The sequence below is a fragment of the Pituophis catenifer genome, unplaced genomic scaffold, assembly GCF_029215685.1.
Source record: "Pituophis catenifer annectens isolate HBS135680 unplaced genomic scaffold, rPitCat1.0.hap2 SCAF_1, whole genome shotgun sequence".
Taxonomy (NCBI): domain Eukaryota; kingdom Metazoa; phylum Chordata; class Lepidosauria; order Squamata; family Colubridae; genus Pituophis; species Pituophis catenifer.
In genome coordinates, this window is record NW_027256881.1 from 148,412,880 (window position 1) to 148,431,280 (window position 18,401).

At 37.3% G+C, this 18,401-nt stretch overlaps 1 protein-coding gene across 1 annotated transcript; it reads right to left on the reverse strand.

Moving 5' to 3' along the window:
• Positions 1–15,167, reverse strand: TMX4 (thioredoxin related transmembrane protein 4). The gene is made up of 8 exons (XM_070956280.1): positions 14,950–15,167; positions 11,241–11,356; positions 9,070–9,115; positions 7,912–8,040; positions 6,839–6,884; positions 5,271–5,372; positions 3,958–4,015; positions 1–2,649 (listed from the first exon to the last, which is right to left on the reverse strand). The coding sequence occupies exons 1-8, from the start codon at positions 15,165–15,167 to the stop codon at positions 2,390–2,392; spliced, it is 975 nt and encodes a 324-aa protein (XP_070812381.1). The 3' UTR covers positions 1–2,389.
• Positions 15,168–18,401: the final 3,234 nt, after the last annotated feature.

The window sequence follows — 18,401 nt, forward strand, 5'->3', positions numbered from 1 at the left end:
TATATAATAAAGTTTATAGTTAATAAAGAAGCAGCATTTTAATATAAATGTTTTACATAGAAATCATGTCAAACTAAACTAAAAACTGAGCAAGTGTTCATTTAAAGTAACAATTAGAAACACAAATGGTAATATTGCTTTTTAAAATTAGATGCAAAATAGCGATGTCTGGGCAAAGAAGTTTACTTGCCAAATATTAACTCTTAAGAATCTTCAAATGAATTAGTTTACTCCATTTGCTGCTTTTAAAAGCACCTATACATTCAAACTTATAAATAGAGGTCATAGTGATTGCTGTTTCAAAATAATTTCAATTTTTTTTCTGTGTTAAAAAAAACCCCCAAATTTAATAATTCCTTTGGAATGTTTTGCAGTCATCTTTATTATAAGCCAGCTTAAAGCAGTGGTTTATATATCCATGTAGACATCAAGTCATCAACTCTCTAAGCAAGAATGAACTGAACTGAAATCTTATGAACTAAGTTCTAATACTTTACCTTGTAAAAAATTGGAAGACAAATAAGGAAGACTGTGAAAAATATACCAAGTACTGTCATACTGAGCCCAGAGCATTTAACTCTGAATTCTTTGTACATAAAAGTAAACTGTGGATTTAGTTCCATGGACACGTGGACACGATACAACCATCATGGACCAGCTTCTCAAACCAATACTCAACCTGAATCTTTTACATTATCAAAAAAAACATGCTTGGTCATATTACTAAGGTTCAGAGGTTTAAGAATCTAATCAAATAAGTTATCTTTTTCGTGCTTTTAACAGCAATGAAAAAAAATGCTAGTAAATGCAGATGCTGAACTATTAGTTTCTTTAACTGTGTTATGTTAAGATTCTCAAACATGTATTTTTTTTAAAATAAGTATTGTCACAGCAGGTTAAGTGTGTACATTTAAACATTTATTTGTCATTAAATGCTTCCCTCACCCCCAGCACTTGAATCTATTTGCTCAATATTCTGTAATATTAACAAAGTGCAATGGATAGTTTTACTAAAACTTCTTTAGAAAGGTCTTTTACTAAGCAAATTGTATAGATGTTAAGACTCATTTTAGTGCAACAAAAGGTTAACAAAAATTTGAAAATAGTTCTAATCAACAGAGAATGCAACTGACAAATTTTATGACAGCATGCACATAAAACAAATATAGTGCTTTATTTTTACTACTTTAGTCTGAGCCTATCATTTCTTAGGCTTAAAAAATCTCTGAACCTGAAAGTTGAATAACATGTTTAACAATGATCCTGACATTTATTTTAATTCGCTGGATACCACTGAAAATAATTGTCTCTAAATACAAAGGGAAATAATACTGTTCTGAGTTGCTTCTTTGATAAACTTAATTCATCATAACACATTCAACACTTGCATAACCTTACAAGGGAATACTGATACTTACATGATTTCTTCATAGATCTACACTATACAGAACTTTGACAACTATGGGACAGAATAAATACTCTGATTATTGAGGACAAACTAAAAATCAATTTATGCATCCAGACATTCTGTTTGCATTAAGAAATTTGCAATGATATTTTTTCAGGCTTCTCCTGCATTGTGGGTTGAATTGGAATACATAAAAGAATCAATGTTATATCAAAGCAGTCTTGAATGAATCCAAAGGAATCTAAATATGGCCAACAAATCAGATACTGAGATATTGACTTGACAGATTATAATATTGGGACAATGGATATGAAACTGATTGTTGTAAGAAAGCCACGTCCATATTTAAAAATCTCTTCCTGGCTTTCAAGAAAGCTGAAAGTAAAGCCTTTGCAGCTTGTAAACTATATTGTAAACATAGTTCTTGTTATACTATGATCTCCCCTGAAATACACATCACAGCTCTGAAGCCTGTAGGAAGTGCCTTAGGTAACTGGAGCCAAAGACCTTGGAGAGTTATAAACAGTTATCTGTTCAAGCATATCAAACAGTAAAACCTTATTACCGTCTTAAGCTGCCTTCGGTCCTCTAGATTTTTGTCTTTAACTGTACATTTTGGAATTAACTTGTACCAGCAAGCCCCCAAAAAAACTTTTCTTGTTTTATACTTAATTCTGCAACACAGACAATTTGCAGTTGTACAGAATGACCACTTCGTACAGTTTATGGTATGGCTGATGCAATAAAACCTCTTACCTATCCCTGAACTCAATGTGGTTGCTTGATTGTCATGTCTCTGATTTCAACATTAGCCATATTTTACATTCAAAATATTAACCTTAAAAATAAAAACAGATGCTTTCTGGCAGTCAGCCTATATTTAGCTGCAACAGCTTATAAGTCAAATATTTGGCTTCAGCTGCAAAACGAAGGTCCCATTCTTCTTTGGTCCACTTAAAAGTATACGCTCAATTACTTTCACTATAGTTCAGACTCCATCTGATTTTTACGTTGTCTTAAGGAGGTCTCCTCTAACTTGTCAGATTCGAAAAGCTCTAAATCATTTTCTTCCTCACATCCTTCAACTGCTGAGTCATCTGAGGAATTGGGCTGAGACTCATCTTCTCCCTCTTCTTCGCTTTCTCCAACAGACAAACCCTTTTCTGGAATTTCGTCCCCTGCTGAAAGTTCCAAAGTTTGTTGTTCATCTTCTATCTTATTCTCATCAGGATCTATGGAATCTGAGGTAAAAGAATTGAGGAAACAAGAGCTAGTATTTTTGTACAAATGGAATATTTTGCTAAGCTACAAAGTGCCAGCTTTCAGATCTAACTCTTGTCATTCATTTCCCCAAGCTTCTTTACCTCTGTGTTGAACTACTTACAGATTGTATAGAATAGAATGGAATGGAATGGAATAGGAATAGGAATAGGAATAGAATAATTTTATTGTCACTTTAAATGTACACTAATCGGAATACATTAAAATGAAATTACATTGTTTACAGCTCTCAAAGGGTCTCCACCTCTAATATAAACATAAACATGACAAGATAAAGACATTCATTCATTCATACATACATACATACATACATACATACATACATACTTATGCATGTTCCCACATATATTATATGACATGGAGAAATAACACAGTCTAATTTGGATGCATACATGTACATGGCAAGAGAAAACAATCTTGCAAGTTTACCAGACATCTGGATATATATAATGTCTGAATATATACAAGTCAGGCCAAAACAATCTCATTATGATTCAGCATGATGTTTGAATCCAGTGATAAGGTTATTTATCAGAGTGGAAATTAAGGGAATGCTGAAAATAGATTATTATTCACAGTGGCATATTTCCATACTATTTGAAAATGTGTTCTACTTCCATGTAGAACTCATTGGACTAGTGCAAAGTGCTTTGTATAGGGCTGCCCTTGTTGGTAAACTGCAGGTGGTCCAGAACGTAGTAGCATGGGCATTAGTTGGTGCATCTTGGTATGCCCATGCAATACTACTGCTGTATGAACTGCCTTTGGCCCTCAGCTCCTAGTAGGCTTCAAGGTGCAATTCAAGGTACTGGTTGTCACCTTAAAGTCCTATGTTGCATGGAGCCAGATTAATTGTGGTACCGCCTATTCCTAATGGTTTCCACCCTCCTACTAAACTGACAAGGTGGGCATGCTCCAGGTCCTCTCAGTAGAACAGTGTTGCCTGGTGGGAACTTGGAAGCATGTCTTCTCTGTCATGGTGCCTATCCTATGGAACAGCCTCCCATTGATAAGCCTGGCCTTGCTGACTTGCAGGAAAACAGTGAAGATTTGGTTTTACCCCCAGAGCACTGTGGCCAAGGTGTTGACGAACCTGGCACTGTGTGGTCAGTAGATGCATGCAAATTTTATCAGGACCTCAGTATAGTCTATTGTTTGTTTTAAAGGGATTCTTCCAGTGTACTATATTGTTATCTGTTGAGTTCTTTCCGGGAAACTATATACAAACACTAGAAGCACTAGCATTACTCTTCATTATGTGTACATACCAAAACTTTCTTCTTTGGACTTAGCTGGACACATGCAGTCTATAAGCAAAACAAATATCTGAAAGAAAGAAAAAAGTACTATAAAACAAACCTAGGGAATTTCAAAACTGGTTAAATAGCCCAACACTATTATATCTGAGTGGTTTGTAATTATGTTGCACTTCAATGTCAAATACCCATATTTTTATGCCAATGAAAGTCATGAGCTGTGCTAAAGAAAGCCATAGATCAAAGCCCTCTCTAAATGCTTTTTTTTTACACAAATCTTCATGCAGCTATTTCTAAACCAGATAAACCAGGACTTTTCAGAATCCTTAATGAGATCCTGATCTATTACTCTAACAATATAGAAGTTCTAGACCAGTGGTTCTCAACCTGTGGGTCGGGACCCCTTTGGGGGTCGAATGACCCTTTCACAGGGGTCGCCTAAGCCCATCGGAAAACACATATTTTCAATGGTTTTAGGAATAATTTTATTGTTGGGGGTCACCACAACATGAGGAACTGTATTAAAGGGTCACAGCATTAGGAAGGTTGAGAACCACTGTTCTAGACTATAATTTCTCTAGTGATATTTCTTTGTGTGTTTTAATTGGTGGTGTATAACTACAGCAACAAAATACACCAGTGATTATATAATACAAAAGAAGCTACATATACTGTACCAATTAAAATAAAACAAAAAATAAATCTAATCCAAAAACATATTTGATATCAATATAGGTTAATCTAAGCTTCAATGTCTGCTTATACTTAAGACCACAGAAACATGCTGTGCCATCTTTTCACTTTTGGAACATAAGGACATTTCAAAAATAGATTAAATAATTTATAATAAATCTATTCCTTGATATCAGGAAGATAAAGATAAGATTATCCTTTTTGCTCTATTCCAAGTTTAATGAGCCAAAATTCATCATAAAATTAAAATTAAACATTAAACATTACATCTTTGACAGTAATGTTTCTTTTCAAAATTTATTAACATATGAAATACTAATTTCTCTTGAGTTTTATAATTCATAGACCAGGATCATTTAGTTGATAAAAAGTAAAGCTCAAGAGAAGACCAAGAGTTTGAGAGATAATTGTCTACCATTCTCTTGAGAGAATGATTACTATTTTCTCTGATAGCATAGAAAGATTTGATCTACCATTAATTTTTTCACAATTCCCCAATACAGTAGGAATACCAATGTCTTCTTGATATATAGTGAACTCTTCAGATGATACCATTTGCTGTGTTTGTTACCAATATATTATTATTCCCATTTTTATACACCTGTTTTAAGAGTATAAAACTGTTTTCTTACCAAAGCCAAGATAAGACCAATCAGAAGGGTGGCTAATATGAAGATGGCATAAGAAACCCAAATATGAATCCCAAGAGTGCCAGTAAAATAGTTGTGGATTTGCTGCAACAGAAACATAATCTGATTTGAAACTGCTGTTCCATTATCTACCAGTTATTGTTTGGAATATTTGTACAATATATCCATTCTGAAAATGTAATTACAGAAGAATACAGTTTTGTTTTGTTTTGACTTTAAGAGGTTTGAATCAATTTCACATAAATCATTTACAAAATCAAATCCTTTATAAAACTATCATTGGCTGTATCTTCTGTGGGTATTAGGTAGTGCCAGCTGCGATATGTACCTACGCTCAGCATCTGAGGTATGTTTTTTTTACTAAGATTACTATATTTTTCAATTTTTTTAACATTAATTTTCAGATGAGGTACACCTCGCAGGTTTTAAGTTACCAACAACTGTTGACAGAAGCAATTCAATTTATTGAACAATGCATTTTCATGTCTACTCTAATTTCTCACAAGACACACTCATCAATACAGAATGAGATTATCTTGATTTTAAAGCTTAAGTACCTACAGGAAAAACACAGAAGCTGTGCATAGATAAAGCCAGTGGATATTGTGAGCCTATTCAGAGAAACTGAGAGTCTTGCTGTGCTTGTTTGTTGTTCTAATTAACATTCTAACTGTTGGTTTCCCAGGCTTATAAGTAGCATTAATATTAGAACTTTTATTTCTGAATACAACTGATACCATTGTCTAAATAAGTACAGGTAAACAGCAACTGTGTATTTTCTTCTGTATGTTTTAGACCAGGGGTTCCCAATCACTAGTCTGTGGATTGGCACTGATCTGCAGCATGCCAGCAACAGAGCCATGCAAACAAGCAAAGCCCAATCCATAGGCTGCAGGCAGCATGCAAAACCATGCCCTCTCCAATTCACAGAAAAACTTTTCTCCATGGAACTGATCCCTCGTGCCCAAAAGGTTGGGGGCCACTGTTTCAGGCTCCTAATAATCCTAATAATGCTGCTAGCGTTCGCCAGTTCGATTCTCACGGGCTCAAGGTTGACTCAGCCTTCCATCCTTCCAAGGTCAGTAAAATGAGGGACCCAGATTGTTGGGGGCAATATGCTGACTCTGTAACCCTCTTAAGAGAAGCTGTAAAGCACTGTGAAGCAATACATAAGTGCTATTGTTATTTAACACCTTCTAAACAGAAATGTATGAATTATATACTTAATTTAAAACACTGTTTTGAAGAGTTTATAAATCTGTTGGAGCTTTTACCATATGGCAGAATACGGCGTTGATATGCAACCAGGTTGAAATCTTGCATCCCATCATAAAATTTCAATTATTTGTCACAATTTGAACCAAAGTTTTAGAAGTAGAAACTTTTTCCATGAATAGGTTTGATCAGCATTAATATTGATCTATATTCTTTCCATACCATATAAAGACGCACAAGCTATATGATCATTGGGGAACACGACAGATCTTTTAAAACCATAGATCAGATATAAAGGTTTTCTGCAGTATTTAAGACACATATTGCTTACTTACTCTGATCCATGCAGATAAATGGAAGAGTCCTGCCATTCCATACATCCTAATAAGAATCAATATAAACATGATCACTAAAAATAATTAAAGATTGAAAAAGTGTGTTCCCATTTGTTCTGGGACTACTATTCTATTATTTCTCATGTTACTTGATCAAGAGAGACACAATAATTTACTGTATTTTTCGGAGTATAAGACACACCTTAATTTTTGGGGAGAAAAATAAGAAAAAAGCTGACTGGCAGGTGGATTGGCCTCCCGGAATACCCTCAATCAGCTGTTCCCAGAGGTGAATTTTAGCAACAGGTTCCTTGGTTGTGAGCTCTGTGCCTTGTTTTTTTTCCTGCCTCTGAAAAAAAAGCCTCTGAAGCTCTGTTTGAAGTCTTCTTTTCTGAAGCTCTGTTTGGGGTCTTCTTTTCTGAAGCTTCTTTTCTGATGCTTTTTTCAGCCTCTGAAACCTCTGTTTGAGAAGCTGGGCGTGGCTACATTTGGAGTATAAGACGCACCCCAATTTTCACCCTCTTTTTTGGGGGAAAAAGATGTGTCTTATACTCTGAAAAATACGGTAACTATGGAAATAAAAAGAAAGTGGTGTTTCTCTAACCAACCTTTACAATACTTACAGAATGTATTAGTAAAACCAAATTATCAGATTTTATCATACTGTTTCATCTACATTTATACAGAAAATCTCTATCATAATGAATACACTTCACACAAGATATAATAGCAATCTTCACTAAGCTGTACTCTACAGGTACCCTCTAATTACATATATTCCATATGTCATCACCACAACCAATTACCACCTGTTGTGATTTTTATTCCTTAAAAACATGGACCTCCAGCTCAAAATTAAATGCAAAGTAAATACCTTTCTATAATCCTGAAAGCACTGGACAATCTCTACCAGTAGATGGTAGAGCAGAATGAAACATAGACTACCAGAATAAGTCACCCTGAAAGTTAAAAAGTGCAAACAATATTCAACTGGGAATTGCTATTTTCAGCCAAGGCTGCATTTAACCTAGGATGAAATTCCAATCTGGGACACGATATTGCATTATAATTACATTAGAGATGAGGGAGACTTCCATCCTGCCACAGGTTCTATACTTTCCCATTTCCTCTCCAGGATATAACTCTCTAGATCCTCCAATGTCTTCGAGCCACGATATCTGCGAAAAACTCCATCCTTTGCACTGAAAACAGATTAAAGTATAGTTACGCTATTGAATCTAAAACCTTATTACCCTCCAGGGTAGAAGAGCAGCAATCATGCAAATTAACAAGTTTTACAGAGAACCGGATCCTTTTTGTACTATTTTTCTCCACATCCTTAAGAGTATTATTCCACTTGGGGAATTGGAAAGCAGGGGGAAAAGGAGATGAAAATAAGACAGAGAAGAAAGGAATAAGGAGATGTATTCAGGGAAAAACGAAAAGAAGTTCCTTTTATTCTTATTACAATTCAATCACCTAATTACTTGTTTTGGGTAGCTATCATATAGCATGTTTCCTCTGGGCCAAAAATCTAGGTTGTGTTTTCCAAAGGATATTGGAGTATATAAACCCAGGAACAACCTTAATTTACTATCTTAGAATATAATAGAATTCTTTATTGGCCAACTGTGATTGGACACACAAGGAATTTGTCTTGGTGCATATGGTCTCAGTATACATAAAAGAAAAGATACATTCGTCAAGGATCATAAAGTTCATCAACACTTAATGATAGTCATAGGGTACAAATAAGCAATCAAATCATATTAGGAAACAGTCAATCGTAAGGATACAAGCAACAAGGTTACAGTCATACAGTCATAAGTGGGAGGAGATGGGCGATAGGAACGATGAGAAGATTAATAGTAGTGCAGACTTAGTAAATAGTTTGATAGTGCTGAGGGAATTATTTGTTTAGCAGAGTGATGGCATTTTTTATAATTAATCAAAGTAATCTAATTAATAAAACCCACTGGACCTGATTACAGGGAGAGATATTGTGAATTCCATTGTGGTTTGTTTATGACAAATAAAATAATGGGGCTCTCTGCAATAAGATTTTTTTAAAAAAAGTTTGCATTGCTTTCTGAAGTAATTGACATATATGGATGATTTTTCCTTAGCTTCATCACATATTTTATTCTGCTACACACACACACAAAAGGAAACATTTTCAATTAAAATTGTAAATAGCAACTATTTTCAGAGTACTTAAAATACATACTTACTGGTAAATAGTGGGAAGAGTAGTGACTAAGAAACGGCCACTTACACCTGAGGAGAATAGATATTAGTTTTAAATAGCACTTATCTTGCTTCTTACATATAATCATCATCTGACAAACACTTTACAATTAAGAGCTCATTTTTATATTCTACACATTTTGTGGGAGTTGGCAACTTACACTCCCATGGCTTCACATATATAACAAGAACCCCTTTGGTCTCCTTTGGATCCCCTTAACCACCACTGGTAAAAATGTTAATTATAATTAAAGTGGTCAGACACTGAAAGAAAACAAGGGAAAGAGAGAGGAATTCCAAGTACTAACAGAAAAGAATTTGTCTTAGCACATTTTAGAAATATTCAGGGGCAATTTTAAAATATCCATGAGAATTTTTTTGTCACGTACACAAGCTGTTAGTTTACAGACAATCCAGAAGCATCTTGGAAGAAGAATATATTTTCTGACTTAAGTCACGTCAAATAAAAAGCTTTTTTTTTAACAGCAATTCCTTCCTCTCAAAAATTGTTGTGAGACAGGTAACGTATAAATTAGCATAAACCCTACAATAGGGTTAATACCATTGTTAAAAAGGTTCCAAGGCCATAGCAAACTGAAGATGTTCCTGAAGAAACAGGACATTACAGCCGAAATCTTGGCCGGATGTGGGATCCAAGCTGGGAAAAAAATCACTCTAGAGAAAAGAGAGTTCTCGAGATAGTCCACATGGACTCTACACAATGTTCCTCTGAGTAGATGGCAGGAACCAATATTTTTGAGGTCTGCTTATGAGCTGAGTGACTAGAAGTTGACGGATTACAACTACACTCATAGTTGTAATATAGCCTTCAAAGCAGGGGTGAAATGCCTCCTGGTTCGGACCGGATCACCCAATGCGGTAGCGATGGCAGCGGGTGGTTCGGAGAACGGTAGCAAAAATCCCTGTCCCCCCATGCCCAGCTGAGCCGCGCGATCATTAGAGGCTTTTTTTTTAACCTTTAAAAGCATTTTTTCTACAACCTCTGCAGCCAAAAAATGCTTTTAAAAGTAAAAAAAAAAAAAGCCTCTGATGATCGCGCGGCTCAGCTGGGATCGTCAGAGGCTTTTAAAAGCAATTTTTCCTGCAACCTCTTAAGGTTGTAGAAAAAATGCTTTTAAAAGAAAAAAAAAAGTTGGCCATGCCCAACCAGTCACCTTACCCCCACCACCAAGCCACGCCCACAGAACCAGTAGTAACAAATTTTACATTTCAACACTGCTTCAAGTTCAAGTTAAAAATTCAACCATTCCTTGTTTCTTAATCACCTTGGAATTGATTTTTAAATTCTTTTTTTACATTACAAACTTCTGGAACAGCAGGTTTTTATGGACTTCACAAGTGAGCTTCTTCTATTTATTACAAAAGAAGTTATAAGTACATGTTGATATTTTTTAAACAATCATTAAGGCCGTTCCGATAATGGCATTTGCTTCTGAGATGGAGCCACACAGTCTAGGAATGCTGAGGGGCAGAGCAGCCTGGCCATCCCTTTCCCAACGCGAGCTCAAGCTCTGCATATTGACAAAAGGTGGGATGAGAAGCTGACCAAAGGCTACGGGAACCCAAGATTAACCCTCATTTAATGACCCAAACCTCTGCTCTCTGTTAAGGTGCCTCAGGGAGAGGAGGAGACCTTGGGATGCCTGAACCAGGAAGGCCCGGGCCTGTACTAGATCTCACTCACCTGAAGCATCCCATGCTCCATTTAATGGGAGAGGAGCGGTAAGGGTTTAAGGGTTGTTAAGTGAGGCAATGTTGTGGACGCATCACTTAATGACATCATGACTTGCAACCATAATGATTGGGTTCATTATGGTGAGTTGAGGACTATCTTACACAATAGTGCTAATTTCCAAAGCAGCTTTAGCCCACTATGTCACCATCTAGAATCACTGGACTATATGTCTACAATGCTGATTATCCCCATTGAGCATGGGTGCTGATCACACTGATCTGGGATCATATCAGACATCTTACCAGAGTTTGGGGAAAATTAATCTGAATTTGGGCTAATAACATTAAGACTTAATATCCTGTTTCCATTTTTTTAAAAAAAGCAATTAAATTACTTACGTAAAAAAGCAATTGAATTACTTACATTGATTTTTGTTCTTAATGATTATTCATTACTTACCTGGTTCTTGAGTGACATCAACCTTGCCCACACTGAGTTCGAGTTCCTTACTATTTCTTGCAAAAGCTTCCCATGCCAATTCCATTTGCTGACAGACAGGACACCAAGGAGCATAGCTAAGGAAAGTGACAGTACAATACAAGCATGAGCTTACTTCATTATCTGCTTAGGTGGTTTTCAATTTATCAAAATCTATAGGCTTTTGACAACAGTTAACAGAAAAAAGACAAGGGCAAAACATTTTGAATTCAAAATCATCCAGTATCTTGCTTTGAATTCCAAACAGGCTGTTCTGACTGTACCATAACTTTTCTACGTATTTCTAAGGAATCTGAGCACAAAACATACCCTTTATTACCTTGGAACACTTTCAAGTTCAGAGAAAATTGAAACAATAGTTTTTAATTTACAAGATATTTTCAGCTCTTAATGTTCTTCATTCCAAGAATTCTGCAATGCAACCTGGTATTTTTCTACCATAATACTGCACCAAAAAGCAGTGAGAATGCCAATGTTACACTTCCACAATCATTCTATTCTCCAAATTCACTCAATAGACATGCCAAAAATATTATTCTCAACATTCAGTCAATGTCAAAAATCCAATTGACTCAATTTCACAGATTACTGACAGAGCAGTGGCATACACTGCTATAGGCCAAATTATATACACGCAGTTCTTGTTTTACAACCACTATTGGAACCGAAACTTTCATTGCTAACCTCATCATGGCCATTAAATGAATCTGGCTTCCCCTATTGAGTTTGCTTCTTGGAACCTCTAACAAGACCAGTACTGCTGCTTTGAATTCTAAGGATGTAGCTCTACATTTTGATGTAGAGCTACATCCTGGATCGTATATTTCATTTATCCAGTATATATGAACACAGTATTCAACAGTGATTTTATATAGCCATTTGAAGGAGATACACTTTCTGCAGGAGATGTTTGCAGGCATGCTGACTGAAAAACTTAGTGTACATGATAGTCTTGAGAGCACAGCTATGCTCTGAATACTATTAAAAAAACTGAACAACTCAACAGCATCACAACGTAACATCCAAATAATTAGTATAGCAAATACTCTTAAAATTCTTATCAAAGAAATCAGTATCTAACACCAGCCAATCTGCTGCAGTCACCTTCCATAATGTAATTTTTCAGCAATAAAGACAAACTTTCTAGGCAGCAAACATTTTTAATATATTACTTCATAAAAATTTTATTCTGGCCACGAAGGGCCAAACCAAAGGGAAAAGTATGCTGCAGAAATTGCACACTTAACAGTTATTCTGCAAGAAATATATCTGAAGGAAAGAGAACCGCCTTCACAATCGATGCAGTGTTTCTTATGTAAGGATTTTATACTATTGCCTATCAAGCAAGGACATCATGCAATGTTCCAGTCCCAAAACAAGCCATTTAATGTATTCTACGTTTCACAGAACATCCTGTGACAGAACATTTTGCAAACCTCTTCTGGAGATGTTTAACTGCTAGTTTTGTGCTAAAACACGTAGGGTTTCCTAAATTATAAAGTATATAATGTAATTCTGACAGCTAGTTTTATAATATTTTAGCAGAATCTTCAAGTCCCCAACTTACTTGATTTTAGCATTCTGCAGTTACACAAAAATGTTAAGGCCAGAAGCCATCAAAAGATCACCTATTCATGATATATTGTACTAGATTCATTAGTTCTAAATTTAACTTCACAGATTTATTTCTCATCCATATGATACCCTGGACCAGATCAATGAAACCCTGAAGAAGTCTATGCATTTGTGTTAAAAGAAAAAAACCCAGACATAACCAAACTTCATTGTGTGACAATTTAGGATTTCATCCATGTCCAAAAAAGAGGGCTAAGATGAGGTGAACATACTTTCTCTTTCAATTGTATTTCTCTTTTGCTTTATATCCATGGTATTCAAATTGTGAACCAAAGCATCTCTTGGTTTCTTCATTTGTTTGGCAATGAATCACCAGTGAATTACCCTGAGCAGAATCTGATTGTTGTTTGATCAGGGTGTGTCTTTTACATTATAAATCTAAAATAAGAGCTATTATTTTATATGCACATCTGACAAAGCATATAATTTGTGTACACAAATAAAAATAGCTGTACCAAATATAAAAAAGGCTGACAATTGCTATTTAATAGTCTGTACATTTTTCAAAATGAGTGTTCAATATGAGCGAGTGGGTAGGAATCAATCTGTTTTCCAACTTGTAAAAGAAGCTATGTCTTGTCCAAGTTCATGGAACTAATATGGAAAATGCCCTTGGCTGTCATCTCATGTTCATGCATGGGCAGCCATTCTGTATTTTCCAAGGAAATAGAATGGCTGTGGATCATGTACATGCCTGTAGATAGCTACATATGCACTTGCCCTTTGAAGCAGCCTTGTAAGCCTGGAAATAATACATGTCTGCTTGAATGATTAAAAAGGAAATGCTTCATGCATACTGCCACTTTTCGAGAAACCCACAGAAAAACAGTTATAAAAAAAGCAACAAAAATACTAGAATACTATATTTTGCTGTTTCAGAATTACACCCATATCACATACGTAATCCAATTTGTGGGCTGCTACAACAGCATGTCTAACCTACTTCACGTGCAAAATTTGGTCATCCTTATCAGAAGTGACTAACAGCTATTCATGGACTGTAGAGCTAACCCCTTATCCTAAACTGCATGTTGTTGTTATTTTTCACTATGTCCTTCCTAAGCATATCTATGATAGTAGATACATTCATGCAATACACTAGACCAGGGGTGGGCAAATGTGGCCCTTTTACAACCTGTGGACTTCAACTCCCAGAATTCCTGAGACAGCTTGGCTGTCTCAGGAATTCTGGGAGTTGAAGTCCACAGGTTGTAAAAGATCCACAATTGCCCACCCCTCCACTAGACAATCACTAAACTGGTTTGTGAGTTCAGTTCGTTGTGCAAATTCAGCCATTGCCTTCAAGCATTTTGAGAACTAGGCCATTACATTATGCCATAATATTGCTTGTTTGGGCACAGCACTTTACATATATGTATCAATTCATTAGCAAAGCTTAGCATGTTGCAGCAGGTGTTGTTTAGCATCAAATACCAAACAATATCTTGCAATGTAGCCTAACTATTGCAAGGACACTCAATAAACTACAACTTTACAACCGAACAGTATGGCCCGAAGAGGGGAATTCTTTAACCTGACTTATTGAGTATATATTAATACTAATATATTGAGCAGGCACTGGTTTGGGGGAAATTGGATTTAATTAAAGCCCATCGGAAAAGACTTAAACAATAAAAGCTCTGTAAAACAAACAAAAAACCCATATCGCCTTAGTTATTTACTTGCATTAATAAAAAGCCAACTCCCCAAAATTAAACACGGACGAACTAGGTTTATAAACTGCATCTGCCTTAAGCGCAGGGAAACGCCTATCACGCTAGAAAGGATTCCCCCACGTTTGCGGACCGAAGTAAATGCCCCCCAAATAAGTGTCAAGCCAGGCTATCCGGATTTGCAGCCGGAGACCTCTACACTGCCTTGCCTTGCAACGTGTTAGGCAAACTGGCTGAGGATGATGGTGGCTGTAGTCCATCCTGCCACTGGCGCTCTAAGAGAGAGAGAGAAGGCTGGCAGGGCTCTTCTGCCTGCATTGCATTCCCTTTCCAAGTTTGCGCGCGCCCTTTGGCTTACTCACAATTCCACCATCCACTGGCCCTGCAGCAGGAGGCTCCAGTTGGACCCGCTCAGCTCCACCACGTGGCTCCCCACCGCCCCAGGCTCTGGCTCCAGGGAAGCCGCAACCGTAAGGAGGGACGCCAGGCCGGCAGCTCCCCACAGCATCACCAGAAGCGGAGTTATCCTCTCTTTTCTCCAGCGGCTGCAACAGCGCCTTGGAAAGGCGGCCGCCGCCATCTTGAGCAACTAGGAAATTAAACCGCCGCCGCCAAAATCGAGTTAAGGAACCGAGAGTGACGGGAACTGCCCGACGGGCACCTTTGCTTCCGGTTCGATGCGACGGCTTTCCACCATGTGCGGGGTAGAAGAAGCGCGGTGGGAATGAGCACAAGACGAATCCCGTCTCAGGGCAATACGCGGGTTTTGGGAGGGCGGTGTGATCGCCTTTGGTTCTGGCTGCAAATGTCAGTAGTATGCATACTTTAAAATACAAAACACCTTTCTCAGGACCAGTAATTTTAAAAAACTATTGAAATTTTGTTTGGTTGGCTATTTTCTAAAAAGTAATATAATAAATAATTAAAAAGTAATATATGGGACGCGGTGGTTCAGTGGCTAAGACGTTGAGCCTGTCAATCAAAAGGTCATCAGTTTAGCGGTTCGAATCCCTAAGGGGGTGAGCTCCCGTTACTTGTCCCAGCTTCTGCCAACCTAGCAGTTCGAAAGCACGTAAAAAATGCAAGTAGAAAAATAGGGAGCACCTTTGGTGGGAGGGTAACAGCGTTCCGTGCGCCTTTGGCATTTAGTCATACCGGCCACATGACCACAGAGATGTCTTTGGACAGCACTGGCTTTTCAGCTTTGAAACAGAGAGCAATGCCTCCTAGAGTCGGGAACGACTAGCACATATGTGCGAGGGGAATCTTTACCTAATATAAAGCAAGAAATAATTATGATTAATAACATGATGTAAACGGGAAGACCCTCAATTAAACCCTCGATTAAAATCGAATTGATTCGCTTCTGGGTCCAACGCCATGGATTAATTTATGCAACTGAATTGGTTAAGTAGTAGCTGGATGAATGTTGGGAACGAAATGGGAAAAGATGAGTGGGAAGATCAGCATGGATTCCTGGAAGTAAATCCTTCTGCAGTTTCATAGGATCCAGACTGTCAAGGGACGAAACAGGAACATAATATTTTTCCAGAGGAAAAATTGAGACTACAGGAACCAGGAGCACTACTCAGGTAACCCTGAGGATACAGATAAACCTCCAAGTGCTTCAACAACCCTCTAAAAGGATGCAAATGACCAGCTGTCTGCAAGGAATATAAATTCTTCCATTCCTCACTGTCCTGTCAGCGCTGAAGAAGCTTCTTGGATGAGAAGCAAAATGTCTTCAAAACAAGAAACTCCAGTTGCCTCCCGAAAAAGCACCCTTGGGATAGGTGCACAACCATTTTGATGAGTTATAATGAAAGACCTTGGTTGGATATCTTGCTAAATCATGGGTTGCTTAATCAAAGCTTGGCATTTGGGTTCACACTCTGAACTGAGTCATATATTAAACCACAGCAGCTGGACTCATGCACTTAGCCAGCCAAATTCAAAGAAAGTTGGGGTTTTTTTTTAGGAAACCTCCCATAATTACGGTTACTCGCATAATTACGGTTTATGGAAATGTTATGGAAACCAAACATTAGAGATGACTAATGAGAAGAAGCCAGAATGCGCTGAGAATGAAAGAAGAGCAATTGTTGTGATTATGTTATGTTGCATGACATAATATTACATGACCACCAAAAGAGTGGTGTATCCTCATTTTTGTCCTCTGTTTAGCAGGCATAATCTTAAAATCAAATATTGTCCAGCTTTTTAAATGGTTTTCTTTAAAAAAATTGGATTGTTTTCACAACAGTAGTCATTCAAACTTTCATGTACCTTGTATGTGAACCAACCTTGCAAATTGTCTGCTGCTTTCTTTTCCTTGTCTGTCGACCGACTTGACTGCCTAAATTTATATTCCAGGTAGTTCTTGCTTACAGACCATTCATTCAGTGACCATTTAAAGTTATGATGGCACTGGGAAAGGAGACTGGTGCTTGCACGTACCACCCTTGGAGTATCCCTGTGGTCACATAATCATGATGCAGATGCTTGGCAACCAGCGTGCATTTAACATGGTTGCAGTGTTCCACAGTCACATGATTGCCATTTGCAAAATTCATGCTGGCTTTCAACTAGCAAATTCAAGCACACGGCCATGTGACGTTTCACTTTACAACTTCATTGTGTAGCAACAGAGTTGCTAGTCCCAATTGCGGTCAGTCAGTGAGGATTATCTATATTTATTTCTTGATCCCAGCAATTGATCTCAATCTACTTCAAATCTATGGTTCCTGTAATCTGTAGATCAATGACTCATCATTTCTATAGTGAAATTGAGCGAGTGTGTTGTCAATTCTGTATTATTGCTAGCATATGTTCTTGAAAATAAAGATATGTTGGAAAAAATATTGTGATTAAAAATCAGTCTTTCTGATGCTGGAAAAGGTAATTTTATAATAGTACTTTTTTTTTTTTTTTGCAGCTTTTCATTGTAATTTTTGTTGTAGAAGCCAAGAAAGAGCTAGTGTCTCTTCCTGCCCCTCTGCTTTCATTTGGCCTTCTTTTCCATTTCTCCTTAGCTATCTGGTAACCCTAGCAATAATCAACATAATCGGAGCATGTCTGCTCACACATGAAGTTTACTGAGTTTGAAAAAGTTCAACCCCTACAAGTAACAGAAATCAAGATGCAGTTACGTGCTTCTTACCTGGATTTGTGCTAGTAAAGTAAAAGGTTGCTCAGTAAAACTGCAGCCTTCCCTTACTTAATGGAAATGAGCCCCACATATCTAGAGAAACTCAGAAATGCAAGGTTAATTCCAACTTTGCATTCACATAGTATGTTAACCCATGGCTTGCTCTGTCTTGGTTTGCTGAAAGAATCAATTTGCTGTGATTGCATATTCTGAATTATAAACCATAGTTTACAAGCCACAATGGCTGGAGAGGAGCGTGGTGGCTTGCGTACTTAGGACACAGGGTTGGAGGTTAAGCGAGCCCGTATTTGACATCTTGAGTGCTGCCATAAGGCGGGTGAGCTCCCGTCCCTTGCTCCGGCTTTCATGCTGGGGACATGAAAGGAGCCCCCAACTGGGCATTCCCTGGGTAACGGTGATGTCACTGGCTAATCCTTTCAACCTGGGAGCACCTCTGTGCTTCTGGCACAAGTGTGATGCAACAATGGCTGGATTTAAGCACCACATTAAACTAAAAAAAAACAACCCATGTTTCTGCATAATCCATGAATCTGTCCCAGGTTCCTTTGGTAGTGAGACTAGGTTTCAATTAGAGAATCCTCTTAGGCCCCTTACAACAGTCCATCAGATAGAAATTCAGTTGATAGGAAGCATGTTGGATTTCTG